The 20,062-nt window shown below is 48.6% G+C and overlaps 2 protein-coding genes across 2 annotated transcripts in view; one reads left to right on the top strand and one right to left on the bottom strand.

Annotated features, from left to right (window-relative positions):
* The first annotated feature begins 201 nt into the window (after positions 1 to 201).
* DNASE1 (deoxyribonuclease 1) lies at positions 202 to 15,384 on the top strand. The gene is made up of 11 exons (XM_036280428.1): positions 202 to 315; positions 649 to 801; positions 12,048 to 12,132; positions 12,532 to 12,679; positions 12,907 to 12,995; positions 13,139 to 13,222; positions 13,573 to 13,688; positions 14,015 to 14,127; positions 14,206 to 14,360; positions 14,898 to 14,994; positions 15,216 to 15,384. The coding sequence occupies exons 2-11, from the start codon at positions 777 to 779 to the stop codon at positions 15,315 to 15,317; spliced, it is 1,014 nt and encodes a 337-aa protein (XP_036136321.1). The 5' UTR covers positions 202 to 315; positions 649 to 776; the 3' UTR covers positions 15,318 to 15,384.
* Positions 15,385 to 15,469: 85 nt separating this feature from the next.
* The window catches only part of TRAP1 (TNF receptor associated protein 1), a 47,737-nt gene continuing 43,144 nt past the window's right edge, over positions 15,470 to 20,062 (bottom strand). Inside the window, exons 15-18 of the mRNA XM_036280239.1 lie at positions 19,422 to 19,507; positions 17,709 to 17,854; positions 15,890 to 15,962; positions 15,470 to 15,754 (exon numbers count right to left, since the gene is read on the bottom strand). Coding sequence (XP_036136132.1) covers positions 15,653 to 15,754; positions 15,890 to 15,962; positions 17,709 to 17,854; positions 19,422 to 19,507 — 407 coding nt within the window. The 3' untranslated portion in view covers positions 15,470 to 15,652. The remainder of the gene's footprint in view (positions 15,755 to 15,889; positions 15,963 to 17,708; positions 17,855 to 19,421; positions 19,508 to 20,062) is intronic.

Here is a 20,062-nt window from a genome sequence, read left to right as displayed (position 1 = left end):
GTGCTCCCTTATCTCCCTTGGTTACATGCCTCTATCCCACCAGGATTTGGGACATGGAGGGAGAAGAGACTGGCCCAGTGACAGAAGCCTGTCCCTTCACTCATTCATCAGAGAGGACCAAGTCAACTCCCCTTGTGTGAGATGCTCACACTTAAATGGGACAACCAATGTAGCTGAACAAGGTGCAGTTCTCAGAGACCAGCACTATCCGTCTGAAACCATCATTGCCCATTTGGCCAAGGGGGCAGAGTCCCAAAAAAGGATGTAGCCCTGGTGCTGGCAGTCCACAGGGCTCACATCTTCTCCAGGAGTGAGGTAATAGACCTGAGCTGAGGACAGATGCTCTTGTTCTCTAAGGAGTTGTAGGATGAGCTTCTGACATGTAGAATTTTCATGTTTTAGCACTGTGCCATCTTCACTTTTAGGACTGGACTGATGAGGACAAATGTTCAGATGAGCATACAGAGGCCTTCAGTCCTGGAGGCTGTTGGTCGGGCAGAGGGGAATGGTCTGTGTCCCTTCTGGCTTTCTCATTGGCTGCCCACCTCTGCATGGGACATTTGTAGCTCAGAGATGTCCATATGGCCTAGGCTAGTTGGACATCAACCCACGTCCTTTCCAACTCTCCATTTTACTTACTCATTCCAGGTAATGAAAACAAACTGCTTCTGACCATGGAGTAGCTTGCAGTAGACCACTGCCTGCTGAAGACTCAAAGAACTGGCCATAATTCAGAAGGCATTAGCTTGAAGGTCTGAAGAGTCACTCCAGCAGCCATGATTCAGAGGGGAGCTCAAGGAGGTAAGCCTTACTGCCTGCACTAGCTTTTCCCCTCAGGGCTGGGCACAGATGGCTGCTAAGAGACAGAGAAGCTAGAGGGTCTCCACACAATTTTGCAGGGCTGGGAAGACTAAGCTGGGGGTTTGGGCCTGCTGAGGAATCAGAACCTGAGGACTAAGATTCCTGCAAAGAAGGGGACCAAAAAAGTGAAGTTGACAGCAGTTTCTCTCGAGGCATTTGCCGATGACATTGCTTAGGCAAGAGAAGCAGAAAGTGGCTAAAAAGCACAACAGGATTTTTGGCAGTTTCATGGTGCAAGGACTGTCAAGGAGGAATGACCCTAAGAAATATGCCAGACTCTCAGCTGGGATCTTGGGGGTGGCACTCTGGAAGTAGAGGCAAGCCACAGGTAGATTGGACTTCATAAGGACTGCAGATGAGCTCAGTTTCAGCTGAGCCACCAACTGGCCTGTGGTGGCCTGCCCCCCTCTGCTGCCCACCCTGGAGGGAGACATCATCCTGACTCTCCACCATTCTGTCATACATAATGCCTGACAGTCAAGTTACTAGGCGTACTGAGAAACAGGACTGACTGGGGGTGGGAAGAGGTGATACACCCACTAGAGATTAAGGTATTGGAACTGTCAGACATGGACTTCAAAATAACCGATTAGCACAATAAAGTAAATATGATGAAGAGTTTCACAGAGAATTGGATTTTATAAAAAATTAACAAAAGGCCCTGGCCGGTTTGGCTCAGCGGTTAGAGCGTTGGCCTGCGGTCCTGAGAGACCCAGGTTCGGTTCCCGCTAAGGGCGCGTACCTCGGTTGCAGTTTGTCCCCGGCCCTGGTCGGTCGTGCAGGTGGCAGCCACTCGATGTGTTCCTTTCACATCGATGTTTCTCTCTCTCTCTCTGTTCCTCTCTCTCCCTCCCACTCTACCTGAACAAACAAACAAAAAAAAAATTAACAAAAGTATGATAACACTGTGTTGAGCTCAAAGCTGAGCAAGCTCCAGAGGAGTAAGGAATAAGGAGGAATTCCAGTGTTTGCTGCAGTAAGCACATCAGCCTAGCCAGATGGCAATGCAAGTGGCCAAGAGGGTGAACATTTGACTTTTATTTGAAGTAAATCAGATTTTGTATATAAGAAATTTGTCTTACAAAAATCACAGCTGAAGAAATGTATGATATATTTGGGATTTTGGTGTAAACTTTGGTTGAGAGTTTGTATAGGATTCTGGTTTAAAATATGGACATAAAAGGAAAAAAGAGGTTTGACCTCACCTCCAAAAAGGGGACTACTGTAATCATGAAATGAGTGAAACATAGCTGTTATTTAATTGTAGATTCTTTTGAAAACACCTTTTGCATACAAAATTGAAATCAGTTTATAGATCAAAAAAATAAATAAAACTGGCCTGGCCAGTTTGGCTCAGCGGTTAGAGCGTCGGCCTGCGGTCCAGAGAAACCTGGGTTCGGTTCCCGCTAAGGGCATGTACCTCCGTTGCAGTTTGTCCCCGGCCATGGTTGGGTCGTGTGGGTGGCAGCCACTCAATGTATCCCTTTCACATCGATGTTTCTTTCTCTCTCTCTCCTCTCTCCCTCCCACTCTATCTGAACAAAAAATGAAAAAATGTCCTCGAGTGAGGATTAAATAAATAAATAAGTAAATAAAAAAAAAAAACTCAGTAGGTGGATTTAACAGCACTTAGAGTCAACTGAAGTGGGGATTAGTGAACTAAAAGACAGATAAATAGTAAACATTCCTGCAGACTCTACGACCAGCTGGCACTATCAAGTGAGCTTCCTTGTCCTGGCCCTTCAGGGTCCTGCTCACCCCTTCTGTAGAATCTCAGCCTTGGGTGGAGAGGGGATGCTGGTGAAAAGGCTTTTTGTACTTGGGTGAGACAGAAGAGGTTGGAAATTTGGGGAAAATTTTCCAGCCTTGTTGGAAACATTACTAGCACATTGGGAGTCCAGTCAGTAGAGTTCTGTGATGAATGAAATCTTTAAAGGAGGGCCTTGAGTTTATTATCAGGCACACGAGAGTGTTTGTACTCATGAGCTAAAGCTAATGATGTGCTGCTAACTTCAAAATATACTTTAGAGCCCTGGCCGGTTTTGCTTAGCAGTTACAGCGTCAGCCTGCGGTCCAGAGAGACTCAGGTTCAGTTCCCAGTAGGGGCATGTACCTCGATTGTAGTTTGTCCCCGGCCCTGGTTGGGTCGTACGGGAGGCAGCCACTCGATGTGTCACTTTCACGTCGATGGTTCTCTCTCTCTCTCTCTCTCTCTCTCTCTCTCTCTTTCTCCCTCTCCCTCTCCCTTCCTCTCTCTCCCTCCCACTCTATCTGAACAAAAAATGGAAAAATGTCCTTGGGTGAGGATAAAAAAAATAAAAATATATATATAAATAAATAAAAATATACCTTAGAAAATGCCTTTGTGCCCACCTGGTGTGGCTCAGTGGCTGAGTGTCGACCCATGCACCAAGAGGTCGCCGGTTTGATTCCCGGTCAGGGCACATGCCCAGGTTGTGGGCTATATCCCCAGTGGGGGAATGCAGGAGGCAACCAATCAATGTTCTGTCTCATTGGTGTTTCTCTCTCTCTCTCTCCCTCTCCCTTCTTCTCTCTCTCAAATCAATAAAGAAAAATAATCTTTTTAAAAAAAAGAAAATGCCTTTGCTTTGCCTGAATGTAGAGTGCAGAAAAGTAGCATTGAGGGGCAGGGTGATTGGGGAATGAATAGAAGCTTGTCTGTGATTTACAAAGGGGGCGCATACATTGTTGCTCAGGCCTCATGCACTGTGGAACTCAAGTGCCACCTGTTCCACTGACGTGCTGGGCACAGGCATGGCGAGGGGTGAGGAAGCAGGGACTGCTGAAGCCGTGACTGTGAAGCCGTTTTGGATTGTAGCAGTTCAGACGTCTGCTCTGAGAAATTTTCCATCCTGGGTTAATGGTTTCTTTATAATGAACAGAAATAAATTCATGAGGGCTAGTAATTTGTGGCTGGACCAAGGCCAGTGTGCTGAGTTGAGAGATGACTGCTGACCCAAACAGGTTGATTGACATGCATTAAAGCAATGTCAGAGCAAAGACATCAACTTGATCTGTAGTAAAGGATAGAAGCTCCTTTGCCCTCTGTTCTCTGTGGGGTTAGCAAACTCCTGAGGGGAAAGGAGAAATAATGGGTGGAGCCTGGCTGATAGGAGGCATGTGTGGGGCCATAATAGCCATCAGTTCCAGGGAGCTTCTGGTCAGCTCAAGCCAGGTGCCCAGGGGCCACGTGGATGCCCTGCAGTGTGCCTCGTGCTTCAGGACAGGAGGCTGTGCTGTGTTCCTTCAGGATGGTCCAAGGACATTCTTCAGTAGGAAGGGACATTCTCTCTATGTAGCCAGGAGGGCTGCCCAGGAAGGCGGGAAGGAGGAAGTAAGCGCGCGCATGATCCTGCTGCATTCAGCTTTTGTCTGTGGAGCACCTCCTCTGTTTCAGGCACTCTTTTAGGTATGGGGCAGTTTCATGGACAAGATGGACAAGGTCTCTTCTCCCATGGGGCTTGTGTTCTGTCTAGTCCAGAGGCAGGCCTTAAATGAGTATAAACAAGTAAGAGCAAACATATTAAGATAAATAAAAGTGATAAGGGTCATGAAAAAAATGACACTGGGACCATGTAGATGTGGAGAGAACAACCTCCCTGAAGAAGTGACATTTGAGCTGAAATGGGAATGACAAGGTCTCCCTGGCCCTCCAGGCAGAGTGGATGCCCTGCACTAGAATTGCTCAGGTCTTAGTAGGCACCAGCTTTCATCTTAAGGACAGTGAGAAACCAATGACAGATTTTAAGCAGGGGAATAACATGATCTGATTTCATGTTCACAAGATGTGTTGGGTGATCACTGGGAGGCTTTGCATATATTCAGGGAAGAACCAATTGGTGGCTGCAGAACCCGGAGGAGTACAGACTCGGTGTGCATTTGGGACAGGGACCCAGAATAGTATTGGGTATCTGAGCATCTGGATGGAGGCTGGGCCATAGTGGGGGTGCAACTAGGAACTCAGTCTGAAGTTTGATTCTGCTGTACAAGTTTACGAAGCCTATTGAAGTTGAGTGGAGATGTCCTGCCTCACCTCAAAGGAGAGTCGGGAGTATTTCCTGAGCAGATGGAAAACCACTGACCCTTAGAACTTGACAGCTGATCATTGTCTGTCAACCCACAATTTCTGCCAATTTGAAATCCTTTCTTATCACAGCCATTTTGCCACGAATTCCTGTCCTAAGGCTGCAGCTCTCCCCACCCCACCATCCCTTCTGCTTTGGCCTCCCTTGTCCCTCACCCCAAGCCAACTGGCTGGCCTTTCCTAAAGCCTAGCCCTGCTCCTCACAGTGAGATGTGCAAAACGGGGCATTTAAAGCATTTTGAGTGACTTCATTTTTTTTTCTTCATTGATTTTTAGAGAGAGAGGAAGGGAGATGGAGAAATAGAAACATCAATGAGAGAGAACATTGATTGGCCGCCTCCTACATGCCCCCACTGGGGATTGGGCCCACAACCTGGGCATGTGCCCTGACTGGGAATAGAACCAGCAACCTCTTGGTCAACACTCAACCACTGAGCCATACCAGCCAGGCTGACTTTATTTTTTAATATTAACTTTTTACCTCATTTTTGAATGATGCATTGTATTCAGTTGCATGATTTGTAAAATGTTTTATTTATAAAAAATTTTTAATTAAAATTTTCAAAATACTCAAAAATAGAGACTAGTATAATGAACCTTCATGTACTCACTACCCAACTTCAGGGCCAACATTTTGAAGCAAATCCCAGGCATTGTATCATTTAATTCTTAAATATTTCAGTGTGACATTGAAATCAAAGGGTCATTGAAAGTGTAACCATAATGACATTACCAAAATCTAAAAATCTAATAATTTCATTATTTACCAGATCAGTGTTTGAATTTCCCTGAGTGCATCTTAAATGATTTGTTAAGCAACAATTTTGTTTTGTTTTTAATCCTCACCTGAGGACATTTTTTTCCCTTTATCTTCAGATGGGTGGTCGTGGGGGCAGAGAGACAGAGGGAGAGAGAGAAACATCAATGTGAGAGAGACACATTGACTGGTTGCCTCCCGTACAACCCCGACCAGGGCCAAGGATCAAACCGCAACTGAGGCATGTGCCCTTGACCGGAATCAAACCCGTGACTCTTTGGTCTGCAGGCCGATGCTCTAAACGCTGAGCCAAACAGGCCAGGGCTCAAGTTTTTTTTAATCTGTTAGTTCCTCTTCTCTTATTCTCACTCTTTTTTTTTTCCCCCCCTTTAAATTTATTGGTGAGACCACCCTGGTCCTGTAGTTTCCCAAAGTCTGGGTTGTGCTGTGTCCCCATAATGCTTGTGACCATGAGCTTCTGCCCCTAGAGGTTTGATCAGATACAGGATGGTCTTGGCAAGCTTATTCCTAAGTGCTCTTGTGTTCTCTGATCCGGAGGCTGGTTGTAGTCATTGATAATCTGTGCCTAGGTTAAGGGTTGCAAATTGCAGAATCTCAAATTCTCCCAGTTATTCCTCATTGTTTAGCTGGAAACTCCTCCATAAAAAGAAATTTGTCTTGGTGGTGCCATATATGTAGGAAAGGCAGAGTAGGTTCTTAATTCTTTGACTTTGTTTGCCAGTTTTCAGAATAACAAGTTGGTTCCCTTGCAATCTATCTCCCAAAGGTGACTGTTGAATTTTTTACATCAGTATGAACTCTCATGCATTTAAACACAATTGAGATGTTTAATCTATTAAAGTGTTAGACTTGAAAGTATTCATCTCTGGACTGCAGGCCGATGCTCCAACCGCTGAGACAAACTGGCCACGGCTGAAATTATTCATCTCATTAGCAGCTTGTAGATTTGAAAACTTCTTTGTGACAAGATATTTAGTAAGTTATAAATGATGAAGGCCAGAAAAGAAGGTATATCAGTATAGTAAGATATATGATCTAGTAATGCAGGTATACCCCTCTGTTTGTTAAATCCCAAACATTCTCAGTTCAGAGCACCCTTGCTTAAGGTTCAGTATTTTAAGGGACCCGTAGGCCAAAAGAAATACCTAAAGTTTCATTTATTAGATGAGTCCAAACGATTTAGTAAGTATTTATGTCCTAGCTACTTACAGTAGACATTTGGAAAAGTAATACATATATATTTAAAGAGAAATTTCCTTTATTTCATTTCTTTCTTTTTTTTTTTTTTAAATCCTCACCTGAGGACATTTTTCCATTTTTTGTTCAGATAGAGTGGGAGTTAGAGAGAGAGAGAAACATCGATGTGAAAGGGACACATCGAGTGGCTGCCACCCGCACGACCCAACCAGAGCCGGGACAAACTGCAACCGAGGTTCATGCCCTTAGCAGGAACCAAACCCGGGTCTCTCTGGACCACAGGCCGACGCTCTAATCACTGAGCCAAAGCAGCCAGGGCTTCATTTCATTTTTAAGTAACCACAATTACAACTGGATGTGTACCTGTTGGGTTTTTAAGTCTTGGAATCAGATAGAATGCTGTCACTCTTGTTGCCTGTTCCACACTGATTTCACATAGTATTTGCTTTTTCAATAACTGCCAGAAACCTAGCTTTGCAGAGACATGAAGTCATGGAAAGGGATGTAGCAAGATATGTTGAAACAATGAGGTGTCCAAAAATGTTGAGAATCACTGTTCCCCTCAAAGTAAAAGGTATCCTATGGTGCCCGAGTTCATGTGGGGCCAGGGTGCCTCAGCACACTTTTGGGAACCAGAACTCTGTGCCCCACCCTTTTTTCTCTGCATCTGTGGACATCCCTCTCCCCTGGGCCACACACGGGTGCCCACAGCTCTAAGGGACAGGTCACAAGTTCTCATGGCACTCTTATCGCTTAGAGCCCCACAGCCAGCACGTGTCAGGTGTCCTTGAAGCCATTTGTTCCCAGCCTCAGTGCTTAGAGGATTTTTTCTTTATCCTTTGATGTCAGCCACATCAGAGTTCAAGACTGGCTCTAACTTTGTTGTGATGTACTGTTTCCCCTACCAGTATCTGGAACGTGTTTAACCAAAGAACATAGCAGACTCTCAGGGTTAATGTAAAAATAGCTCACCACCAGCCCAGCTGGTATCGCTCAGTGGATTAAGCATCATCCCTTGACTAAAGGTCCCAGTTCAATTCCCAGTCAGGGCACATGCCTGGGTTGCAGGCTCGATCCCCAGTAGGGGGCATGCAGGAGGCAGCCGATCAATGTTTCTTCCTCACATCCATGTTTCTAGCTCTCTCTCCACTCCTCTCTCTCTAAAAAATCAATTTTTAAAAGACATATAAAGCCCTGGCTGGTTTGGCTCAGCAGTTAGAGCATCGGCCTGTGGTCTGGAGAGACCTGGGTTGTTTCCGCTAAGGGCACATACCTCGGTTGCAGTTTGTCCCCGGCCCTGGTTGGGTCGTGTGGGTGGCAGCCACTCGATGTGTCCCTTTCACGTCAATGTTTCTCTTTCTCTCTCTCCCTCCCACTCTATCTGAACAAAAAAATGGAAAAATGTCCTGGGGTGAGGATAAAAAAAACACATAAAAAAATAGCTCACCATAACCAGAGAAAGTGGTCTGCTATCAGTGCCCATTTTCTTACTGATGTGACTTTGAAAAATGCCAGAAGCACCCCTTTCCTCCCCTGGCACCCCTTCTGCATCTCCAGTGTGGGACCCAGTACAGGTGGAGTATACCCCTGACTCCCACCATTGGTGTTGGACTTGGCCCTGTGGCTGGCAAAAACCGAGAAGGTGGGAAGAAACATGCAAATACCAAGATGAAAGATCATGTATTTGTTTACCCCTATGGAAATTTCCCGTTAGATGAGCATGCCCTGGGTAGCTGCAGCCCCTTTAGCCTGGCCCCAGAAGGGGTCCAGGGAACAGAGCTCTCCCAGCTGATCTGTGGGCCTATGAGTGAGGAAGAAAAGCATATTGTACACATTGAATTTTGGGGTTGCTTGTTACATAGCAACAGCTGAAATAGAAATAGAAAAGAGGTCCACGAGAGAAAGTTAAAAGCGTGATGGAAAGACACCATCTGAGAGGGTTATTGTTCTTAGGGATAGACGGATTTTTAATGAGATGTGAAATGATTCTTCTGTAGAATAATGTTATATCCATTGAAAGCAGTGATGGTTTTATTTCCCTTTTTTTAATTCTCACCCGAGGATATTTTCCCATTTTTTGTTCAGATAGAGTGGGAGGGAGGGAGAGAGAGAGAGAAACATTGACATGAAAGGGACACATCGAGTGGTTGCCACCCGCAAGACCCAACCAGGGCCAGGGACAAACTACAACCAAGGTACATGACCTTAGCAGGAACCAAACCCGGGTCTCTCTGGACACTCTAACCTCTGAGCCAAACCGGCCAGGGCGGTTTTATTCCGCTTTTTATAGATGAAGATACTGGGGCTCAAAGTAGTTGGAGGTGCAGTGGGTGAACCTGTTCCAGGTCCCAAATCCCTGACTCCTGGGCTAGGCTCTTCCCCGGGCTGTGCTGCCTCTCGTGTGGACCCATCTCTGAGGGCAGCCAACATGGCAACAAAACTTGGCATTCTGTGCCAGTGGGGCCAAGATTGGAACTTTTCTTCTGGTGTGTTGGGAAGAGGGCAGGGACTGCGGCTGGAAGCTCCCCAGAGCAAAAGGGGCAGCATTTGGTTTAAAGGAGGGCAGGGGTGCTGAGAGGTGCCTGTGTCCCATGTGCTGAGAACTGGAGGGACCAGGTACCCACAGTGTGAGCCATGACTGTACCACCTGTGGTCAGTGTTCCATGTCTGTTCAAACACTGGACCAGGACCCACCTCTAGGTTTGCTTACTTACTCCCTTCAAAAGGTCTGGCAAGTGTGCCCAGGAAAGAAAATCATGAAAGAAAGGGATCTAGGTCAATGTGTTGCTTTGTGGTTGGCATATGGATACTGACAGGCTCAAAACTATCCCAGCCCTGGCTGGATGGCTTAGTTGGTGGGAGCACCGTCCTGTACACCAAAGAGTTGTGGGTTTGATTCCTGGTCAGGGCACATACCTAGGTTGCGGGTTCAGTCCCCAGTTGGGGTGTGTGTACAGTAGGCAGCTGATCAGTTCTACTCACATCAGTGTTTCTCTCTCCCTTCCTCTCTCTCCAAAGTCATGAAGCAGGAGGATGCAGAGCCACACAGGCAGTGCCCCTATTCTGTGTCCTTCTCTCTCTCAATAAGCATATCCTTGAGTGAGGATTTTAAAACAGAAAAAGAAGGCAAGCTATCCCAGCCTTGGGGATTGGAAAATGGAGAATCAGCAATCAAACCTTTGCAAAAGGCTGCAATGGGGATCCTGGAAACCGGAGGACCAGGCCACCTGATTTCATCTTACAGATGTCTTATCAAGGGACACATGAGCTGATTAGCATTTGTGCTGACAGCCAGAGCCATCTGTCAGCATGTTTTCATTACTTCAGGAGGTTCTGGTCTTGTGAAGTTGATTTACTTAACTTCACTGTTTTTAATCCCCTCTGCATCCTCCTGCTTCATGACCAGCTGGCCTGATCTGTGGCACTTTTGACATAGACCTTGGTCCCTACTGACTGCTGCCCTCAAGCCACCCTTGCTCCGAACCTCTAGTCCCCCGCAGCCCTGCACCTACCTTCACATAGGGAGACCCTTCCATCCCAGGGAGGGACCCGGCCCTCCCCACATGGTCAGGGCCCCCTTGGATGGGGTGGTGGGCTGTGTAATGGCACCCTAAAAGGCATACATGTCCTAATTCCTGAAACCTGGAATCTGAAATTTACATGGCAAAAAAGGACTTTGAAGATGTGATTAAGGGATCTTCAGATGGGAAGATGGTCCTGGATTATCAGGGAGGACCTTAAATTCAATCACCTGTATCTTTCTGAGAGGGGGCAGAGGGAAAATTGACACAGAGAAGGCAGCATGAAGATGGAGGCAGAGACTGGAGAGAGATGGCCACAAGCTAAGACTACCAGGAGCCCCCAGAAGCTGAAGAGGCAGAAAGGACCCTCCTATAGAGCCTCTGGAGGGAGTGCAAACCCTGCAACACCTTGATTTCAGCTCAATGAAATGGATTTTGGACTCTGCTCTCTAAAATTGTTAGAGAACAAATTTATTATTTTAAGCCACCAAGTTTGTGATGGCTTGTTACAGCAGCCACAAGAAATGAATATAAATGGGAAAGGAAAGGATTCCAAAAAGAAATGACTAGACTCAGGACCTGTCATGAACCCTCAGTTGCTGCCTAACAGTGTCCTTGTGACTCGGGTCACCTGAGCATGGAATGCACAGGTTCTTTTCCTGCCGGCAACTGAGGTGGGCAGTCCTTGCCCCTTCCTGGCACCAAAGATCTGCAGCTCCCAATGCTGCATCGCATATGTACCCCATAGAGCCCCAGCTTCTAGCCAAGTTGCCTGCAGCCCTCACAGCTAGTGGATTAAGAAGCAGGGGTTGGGTCCTGGCCAGTTTGGCTCAGCGGTTAGAGTGTCGGCCTGTGGTCCAGCAAGACCTGGGTTTGGTTCCTGCTAAGGGCATGTACCTCGGTTGCAGTTTATCCCCGGCCCTGGTTGGGTCGTGTGGGTGGCAACCACTCGATGTGTCCCTTTCACGTCGATGTTTCTCTCTCTCTCTCTCTCTCCCTCCCACTCTATCTGAACAAAAAATGGAAAAATGTCCTCGGGTGAGGAGTAAAAAAGAAAAAGCAGGGGTTGGGATTGGTAGACCTGGTGTGCCCGAGCCAGAGAGTAGCCACTATGGGCTCTATTTGCAACATGCAATTTGGGGTGTCTGGCCTTGACCACTGGCTCCAAGGTCATCTCAAGTCCTGCATATCGGAATGCAGCCAGGACTCCTCCCTCCAGAGCACACCTGCTCCCCATCCCTGGGAGAGCAGCATGTGTGAAGGACACACAAGCCTTTGGCCCAATTATAAGACTTTTTAAAACTAAGTGCAAATATCATCAGGTGCTGTTTTTACAGCACCAAGAACCTGTTTCTGTTAAAATAAACACATGCCAACCACTCACCTGCACAGGAGAGCCACACAAGCAGTGCCACTGTTCTGTGTCCTTCGGGTGATGCCTCCGGAAAGGTCACAACTGCCCAAACCTTTAAAACCCCAGGTGGAATGAGCATTCCGTGTGGGGATTCAGAACTGTAACAGCTCTGCGTGGACCTCTCAGCTGTGTTTCTTAATAGACTTCCCTTTGTAAATTTTTTCTTAAAAGCAACAAAAGAACATTGGTATCAGAGAATAGCAATTCCTGGTTCTTGGCAGAATTCCCATCATCTTTGGAGAAAGTCGCGTTTCAGGTGAGTGTGTCTAGTGCCCCAAGAGCTGTGTGACTTGTGGCCAGTTGGAGGGTCAGCACCAAGCCTGAGAAGAGCCCTAGACAGGCGGATGCCTGGAGCAGGGAGGGCAGTGAGCCAGTCCCACCACTAGAGTGCCTCCTCAGCCTGGTGACCCTTACAGGGGCTTGTCTTCTGGTGGGTGGAGGGGTAAGAAGCCCCGAGGGTCCTTTCCTTGGCACTGCTGTCTGGCTTTATGGACACTGGCGAGAGGGTTGAGACTCACTTGACTGCTCAGCACTGCCCATGAAGACAGTTGCTCAGCCTTGGACTCCCCTTGCTCCACACAGCTGGACTCTGAGGGAAGATAGGGCACTGTCTCTGCTAACCCAGACCCACAGGAAAATGTCCCTCCTCCTACAGAATGAAGGGTGCCAGGCTGATGGGGGTGTTGCTCACCCTGGCTGGTGTGCTACACATGGCCCTGCCCCTGAGAATAGCAGCCTTCAACATCCGGACCTTCGGGGAAACCAAGATGTCCAATGCCACCCTCGCCAACTACATTGTGCAGGTAGGGACAGGCTGGCCTGGCCCTGGGAACACTGGTCAGTCCTGAGGGCGCTCAGCCCCGTCAGCTGTGGGGATGGGGCCCTTGTCACTGCCATGGCTGACATCAGGATGCGGGCCAAACTGATGTGAAAGCACCCTGGGAATAGCAGCTTGGCTCCTGTGGGGACCTGGAGTGGGCAGCTTGTCCCTGCTTGTCCCTGCTCAATACCACTATGGCCCTGTCCCTAGATCCTGAGTCGCTATGACATTGCCCTGGTCCAGGAGGTCAGAGACAGCCAGTTGACGGCGGTGGGGAAGCTGCTGGACAGACTCAATCAGTGCGTGAAGGTGGCAGGGTCCTGGGGAAGCACATGGGGACAGTGACCATCCCTTCAGGGGCATGATGCCACTGATGTGGGTAGGAACCCTGCTGTAGGTGGCAGGATGTCCCCTGACTGGTACATTTGTTTCCTCAATCTAGGGATGACCCCAACACCTATCACTACGTAGTCAGTGAGCCACTGGGGCGCAGCAGCTATAAGGAGCGCTACCTCTTCGTGTTCAGGTAAAAAAACAGGTGCCGAGATGAGGTCGCCTCTTCCAAGGTTGCTGACAGAAGCGGGGGTGGGGATGTGGCTAGAAAGCCTGTGAGCCTCTCCTCCAGGTGTTGAGGCAAGAACTGGAGGCCACAGAGCAGGGTCCAAATTGGGCTGCCCACCCTCTCAGGTGCTTGCTATGCTCCAAGTCCTCACCATCTGGGCAAGAGGACATGCACGGGCAGGAGCTCTGGGCTGATGGGTCTGTGTGATATCTGAACTTAGACTGGGCCCTCTGCCTGCAGCAACAGGTGGGTTTAGCGAGATAAGGCAGTGCCCTAGCCCCAGGTTAAGTACCCTCTGGCCTGGCCTTCTGCAGACCTGACCAGGTGTCAGTGCTGGACAGCTACCAGTATGACGATGGCTGCGAGCCCTGTGGGAACGATACCTTCAGCCGAGAGCCAGCTGTTGTCAAGTTCTCCTCCCCATTCACCCGTGAGTGCTGCTGCCATAGGCTCCTCTGCCTTGCCTGGCCAAGGGAGACCTACCTGACCCTTCCCAGACACTCTGAAGACCCACATCACATTATGCTCCCACCATGCACCCCTTTGGGGAGCTTGGTGCCCTCCCCATCCCTAGTGCTTTGGTCTTATTTTTAAGTTACTTAGGGAAATGCCCACCCTTCCCCCAAGGACTGTCTCATGTGTCCTCCATCCCAGTCCTAAACATATGACTGAGCCAGGCCAATGTACCCTTGGACCAGTACTACCCCCCAAACCATCCCCCCACCTCCTTGCTTAGCACAATCACCTTCTCCATAGAGGTCAAGGAGTTTGCCATCATCCCCCTGCATGCAGCCCCTTTGGATGCAGTATCTGAGATCGACTCTCTCTACGATGTCTACCTGGATGTCCGGCAGAAGTGGGACATGGAGGTGAGGCCTCACACATTGGATTGAGCTCCTGAGGGCCCTGTTCTATCCCTGGGCCAATCAGCTGGTGTCTCCCAATAGGACATCATGTTGATGGGTGATTTCAACGCTGGCTGCAGCTACGTAACCCCTTCACATTGGTCATCCATCCGCCTGCGCACAACCCCAGGCTTCCAGTGGCTGATTCCTGACACCGCCGACACTACTGTTACGTCCACGCACTGCGCCTATGACAGGTGAGCAGGGTCTGTACCCACAGTGGGTTCTGCAGGCCCAAGGTAGGGATGGGGACACCTCCATACGCAGCTGTGATTTTCATCTTGGTCCAGCTTCAGAAATGGTTCCCAAGACCTTTGAGGAGACAGTCACCCTCCTGAGCTTTGAACCACATAAGAAAGTAGGATAAAAAACAGCATTCCTTAATTTTAGGAATGTAGGGATAATACAATACTAGTTTTTTCCTCCGAGTAGTCTCAGGTATATAAGTCAGCCTGTGGTGCCCACTTTTGGCACACCCAGACCTGACTCTGGCCAAGTACAAGTCTGGTCCTGGCCTTTGGGGGGGGACTTCACCTAAGGGCCATATAGACCAGATGGGCGCTGGCTCCTGCAGGTTCCTCATTTGGAGGCGAGGCAGTGAAGGCCAGGTACCTGGGCTGATGAGGTGCTCAGGTCCCTCAGCTTGTAGGGAGAAGACTTGCTGGGATCTGAGGTTTAAATGCATGGAGCCAAACAGTGGCCTAAAGTGGGTTTTCTTGTGTCTGGCACTGCAGGATTGTGGTTGCCGGAACTCTGCTCCAACATGCCATTGTTCCTGACTCAGCTGGTCCCTTTGACTTCCAAGCTGCGTATGGACTGGACAACCACACTGTATGTGACCATTCTTTACAGGCTGTAGCTCTAATGGGGGCTTAGGACACAGGGGTGGAGTGAGATCTGGACCCACAGGACTTCAACGAACCACTTGTTCACAGCCCTGGGAACCTCTTCGCAGGCAGATGTGACAGAGTCCAGTATCTGGGTACAAGTCCTGGCCCTCAGGGAGTACTGTCACATGGGCATCCCTGAGTTGACTGCATGTTTCTCCCTAGGCCCAAGCCATCAGTGACCATTACCCGGTGGAGGTGACACTGAAGACGACGGCTGATCCTGTTCTGGGGGTGGAGTTTAGGAAACCAGTGCAAGTTCCCTGAGCACAGGATCAGTGCCCCACTCTCCCCCTGTACAGCTTGAGGAAGGGGATGGAAAGTTGGCCTTTTCTCACTGGTAAGCATGAGGTTGTGTTACCAGAGTAACTTACCCTGTCAGTATGCACACAGAGTCCAATACTTAGATTAAACACCTTTTAATTTAAGTAAATAAAGCTCAAAGAGGGCTATTCTCTTTGGTGGCATCTAGTCATTCCTTCCCATGACAGAGGAACACAGTTCCACTGTCCCCTCCGCTGAGACCCTAACAGTGCACAGAAGGTGTGGGGCTCTCACAACGGCTACACTGCAGCCCTGGCAACAGAGTCCAGCCTTCACCATCAGTGTCGCTCCAGGGCCTTGACGAGCAGGTTGTTCAGGCGGTCCACCATGGATCGGGGGTCATCAATAAGCCCTGCTGCAATCATGGCGTTCTCATAGATCTGAAAGGCAGGGTGGTAACCTTGTTGATGGGAGCCGGGTTCTAGAGGAAACTGAGCTGTCCAACTTTGGAGATACAGGCTCGCAGAACTGGCAGCCCCCTCCTCGTACTCTCAGCCAGTTTCCAGGAGACTCACCTGATCGACAAGCAGCTGGGCCAGATCAGGCTCACTCTCTCTCAGCTGGCTGAGCTTCTTGATCAGCGTGTGCCTGCAACAGAAACCCCCAGAAGGGAGCTCAGGGCTGTGCACCCAGCACAAGAGCCTCTAACTTCTGAGATGCTGGAGTTATCAGAACATTCAAAAATGTGCAATAGGGCAGTCTAGTATAAAAAAGGCACATAAAAATTAGATGTAAATAATCACTGCCATATGCTTCATTGTATACCCAAAGAAAGCAAAACTCGTGTTATTAGAAAATGCAGTAAGTACCAAAATTAAAATAACTGAACAATGAAAGGAAAGAAAGAATTTAATATCTAAAAAGGCATTTATGTTGGTGCTTGGATAAAGAGACCGTTAATTAAAAGTGAAACTTTTCCTAAATTAATATATATATATATATATTTTACAATAAAAGTTTAATTTTATACTTTAAATCTAACATAAAATTCATAAATAAAAGTAAGTATGGAACAAATCCCAGACCTAGAGTAGCCAAGACATCCTTGTAGGAAATTAAGGGGAGCAGTCACTTTTGAATGTGAAGGCTTTGCAGGGAAAGCTGAGTGGTTAAAACAGTGCAGTACTGCTAAAGACAGACCTACAGACCAGACACTGTATATAGACAATTGATACTCTATGACGGAGAAGGCAATTTGGATCGCTGGAGAGAGAGACAAAATAAATTCATGATTCTGGTGATAAGATTTCTTAAGACCCAAAAGAGCACCTAACAAAAATGTATGAATCTGATAATATTGAGAACTTCTCATCATGAGACATCTTAATGTATGCGAAAAGATAGAGATCTGTAACTGATAAAGTATATAATAAACTATAAATCAATTTTTTAAAAAATAACCCAACAGGAAAAAGAATAAAGTCTTAGAAGATGTGTCATGAGAAAGCCACAGGGACCTCTGAGTTCTCACGTTCTTCTGGGGGGAGCTGGCACCAGCACTCTGGAAGCAGCTTGGCATGACCCAGCCCAGCTAAGCATATGGCAGCTTCATGCCTGGGCACACAACACAGAGAGACTCACATATGCACGTGAGACAGGGACAAGAATGTTCGGTGCGCCCTGACCTGTTTGGCTCAGCGGCTAGAGCGTCGGCCCGCGGACCAGAGTCCCAAATTCGGGTCCCGCTAAGAGCGCGTACCTCGGTTGTAGTTTGTCCCCAGCCCCAATAGGGGTCATGTGGGTGGCAACCACTCAATGTGTCTCTCTCCCATTGATGTGTCTCTCTTCCCCTCTCCCTCTCCCTCTGAGGATAAATGCATGTTCAGAGTAACCTGTTCCCAACAGCCCCAAACAGAAACTACCTGAATGTCAGTCTAATTTGCTGAGGCAGATTCAACCCATGAATATTACTCAGCCATGAAAAGGCACAGCCACCCTCCATAGGAACAGAGGCCTCTCACACACTATGTGAAGAAAATAAGACTTTACATAAACAGGCAAAACCAAGCATATGAAGGATGCACAAATTGACCATAAAGCAATGATCATCACAAGTCAGGACTATGGTTACCTAAGACTGACAAAATTCTAATGGCGAGAAAATTGGGAGCATCAGAGGGCCAACAAGGTTTAGGGTTGGTTTTTTTAAACTTTACATGAGTATAGTTTAAAGTTAAAATGAATAGTTTAATTACTCGAGTCCTGTATGTATAAGCTTTATGTGCTTTTCCTATGTGTTATGAATAAAAACACAATTTTAAAGGAGTACCTGGCAGGTCAGAAACAAGCATGCTGTTCCTGGGCATCGAGGGCCCACAGGTCCGGCAGCCTTACCTGGGGTTGACCTCTAGGGTGGGCTGCAAGAGCTGAGCGCGCTCCTCTTGGGTCTTGGCCAGCTGCTGCATGCGCAGGAAGTGCCGGGCAGCCCCCATCTCCAGCACAGTGATCATGGCAGGGTGGGTGTCCAGTCGAAGAGTCACCTGTAAGCAAGGCCAGGGGTGAGAGGGACCCTGGAGTGAGGGATCCTGGGCTGGCAATTGACCAGGTGTGAAGCTTCCCCAGAAGACAAGGGAGAACAGGTCTCCAGGGATGAACCCTCAGCCCTCCCTCCCAATTATCCACTAACAAGAAGAGAGCCTGACTGCTGCCCCGCATCAAGTTCCTGGAACAGCATCCTGCATGGGGCCTCCCCCTTCTGTCCCCCAAAGCCAACAGTTTCTAATGTGTCAATTACTGTCCAAGGTCCATCTCACCTGGTGTCATCTGCACCTCTCTCCTCCACAGGGGCCAATGCCAAGTCCAACACCAACTGTCTAAGACCATCTAGGCCCGACTGTTCCATTTCCCCAGGCCTAGCCTCTCCCCAATCTCTCTGCAGTCCCTCCCCACAATCCCATCCTTTCAGATGGCTGGAGCCTCCTTCCTGCAGACATCACTCTCACTCACCCCCTTTCTGTGGCTCCCTATAATCTGACTTCATCATGAATACATCTTTCCCCAGCAGGCAGTCACAACCCCTCTCCCTGACCAAGTCTTCCCCCTCGCCCACCCCACAGGTTTCTGGCCTAACTCACACCAGAGACTCTACTAAGCCTTCTGGGCCCGCCCTTCCTGGCAGCATGGTACTGAGTAGAACCTGAGCTCCAACTCAAATCCAGCTCCAAGAGGTCCTAGCTGTATGACCTGGGGATGTACTCCGCCTCCTTCACAGGAGGTGGATGATAATTCTACCTCCCTCACAGTCATCTGAGGCTTAAATGAGTCTCTATCGTAAAGAGTGGACACAGTGAACGTGTTACATACAGAAATCCCGGCTGCTTGCGTTGATTCTCCATGCTCCTACCAGGAGTCTCCTCTTTCTACCTGAGCCCATCCCTCCTCCTCAGAGTCCTGCGCTAACTCCTACAAAGCCACCCCAACCCACCCGCCTTTGCTCTTGGCCATCCCCATGCTGCACACCTGCCTGTCCCTTGGAGTAACTCTTGGATTGTTCCTGAGCCAGTGACCCTGCACTGTGTACCTGTTCTCTAGTGGCTGGCTTTCTCTGTAGCTCTGAGCTGGACCTGTTTCTACCTCTCTGAAGCCCCTTCCCCAAAAAGAACCCCAGCTGTAAGCTCCCCAAGGGCTGGGGTGGAACCCCTTATGGCCTATGCCACCACAGCTTTCTGCTGCCTGGACCAGAATGGCTTTGGGGTGGCCATTTGGGGACCCCTCTTCTCTGCGTCTACTTGCCCACCAGGCCACTGGCTGCTCAGCTTTCCCTTTCTCAGTGAAAATGGCTCTACCTGGCTCTATAAAATGGAGGAAACAAATCATCCCAGCTTGCCTGTTCTGCTCCAGCAACATCCCTGGGTACATGAGGTTACACACATGTAAGCTCATATGCAGAAGTGGCAGTGACACTCCTAGTCTCGCCCACATACCAAAGCTTCAACTGCCACTGGAAGACCTTCCACCAGGCCAGCAACTCAGAGACAGCAGGCTAGCCAGCTGGGTGGTCATTGGAGCCATGGAGCAAAATGGTGGCCTGACTCCAGAAGACCTCACCTTCACATTGGTGACACGCGATCCCAGCACATTTCTCATCCAAGCCAGCAGGTCTTCCATCTCCTTCTCTGACAGGCGGTCTTCAGCTTGGGGAGAGAAATGAGTGAGCTCAGAGGCCATTCTCCACAGTTCCCACCTCATTCCCACCGGGAGCCTGAAATGTCAACATCCCAACACCAAGTGTCTAACAGCTCCACTCCCAGCCACTGGCACAAAAAACCACCAGAGATACTTTCATCTGAAATTCAGCAGATAAAATCGAACCTCAGGATGACATTTTTTGGTTGCCTTGAGGCCCATATGGTTTTGTTATGGCTTTAAAAAGACACTTTCAAAAAAAAAAGACACTTTCACCACGGCTGGTTTTGCTCAGCGATTAGAGCATCAGCCCACGGACCAGAGAGACTTGGGTTCGGTTTCTGCTAAGGGCACGTACTTCAGTTGCAGTTTGTCCTGGGCCCCAGTTGTGTGGGTGGCAGCCACTCGGTGTCTCTCTCTCACGTTGATGTTTCTCTCTCTCTCTTTCCCCTGTCTCCCTCCCGCTCTATCTGAAGATAAATGCAAAAATGTCCTCGAGTGAGGATTTTAAAAAAAAATTTGTTTTAAAAGACACTTTCTGCCCTGGCCGATGTGGCTCGGGG

Source organism: Molossus molossus, unplaced genomic scaffold (genome assembly GCF_014108415.1).
Source record: "Molossus molossus isolate mMolMol1 unplaced genomic scaffold, mMolMol1.p scaffold_m16_p_3, whole genome shotgun sequence".
Taxonomy (NCBI): Eukaryota; Metazoa; Chordata; class Mammalia; order Chiroptera; family Molossidae; genus Molossus; species Molossus molossus.
This window is presented reverse-complemented; position numbering and strand designations above follow the sequence as displayed.

What these genes read in the sequence shown, in the direction of transcription:
- DNASE1 (XM_036280428.1), top strand. Translation starts at nt 777, where the DNA reads ATGATTCAGAGGGGAGCTCAAGGAG. An exon ending in CGCTACCTCTTCGTGTTCAG is followed by an intron (nt 13,223 to 13,572) that starts GTAAAAAAACAG and finishes GGCCTTCTGCAG; the next exon opens with ACCTGACCAGGTGTCAGTGC. An exon ending in GTTCTCCTCCCCATTCACCC is followed by an intron (nt 13,689 to 14,014) that starts GTGAGTGCTGCT and finishes CCTTCTCCATAG; the next exon opens with AGGTCAAGGAGTTTGCCATC.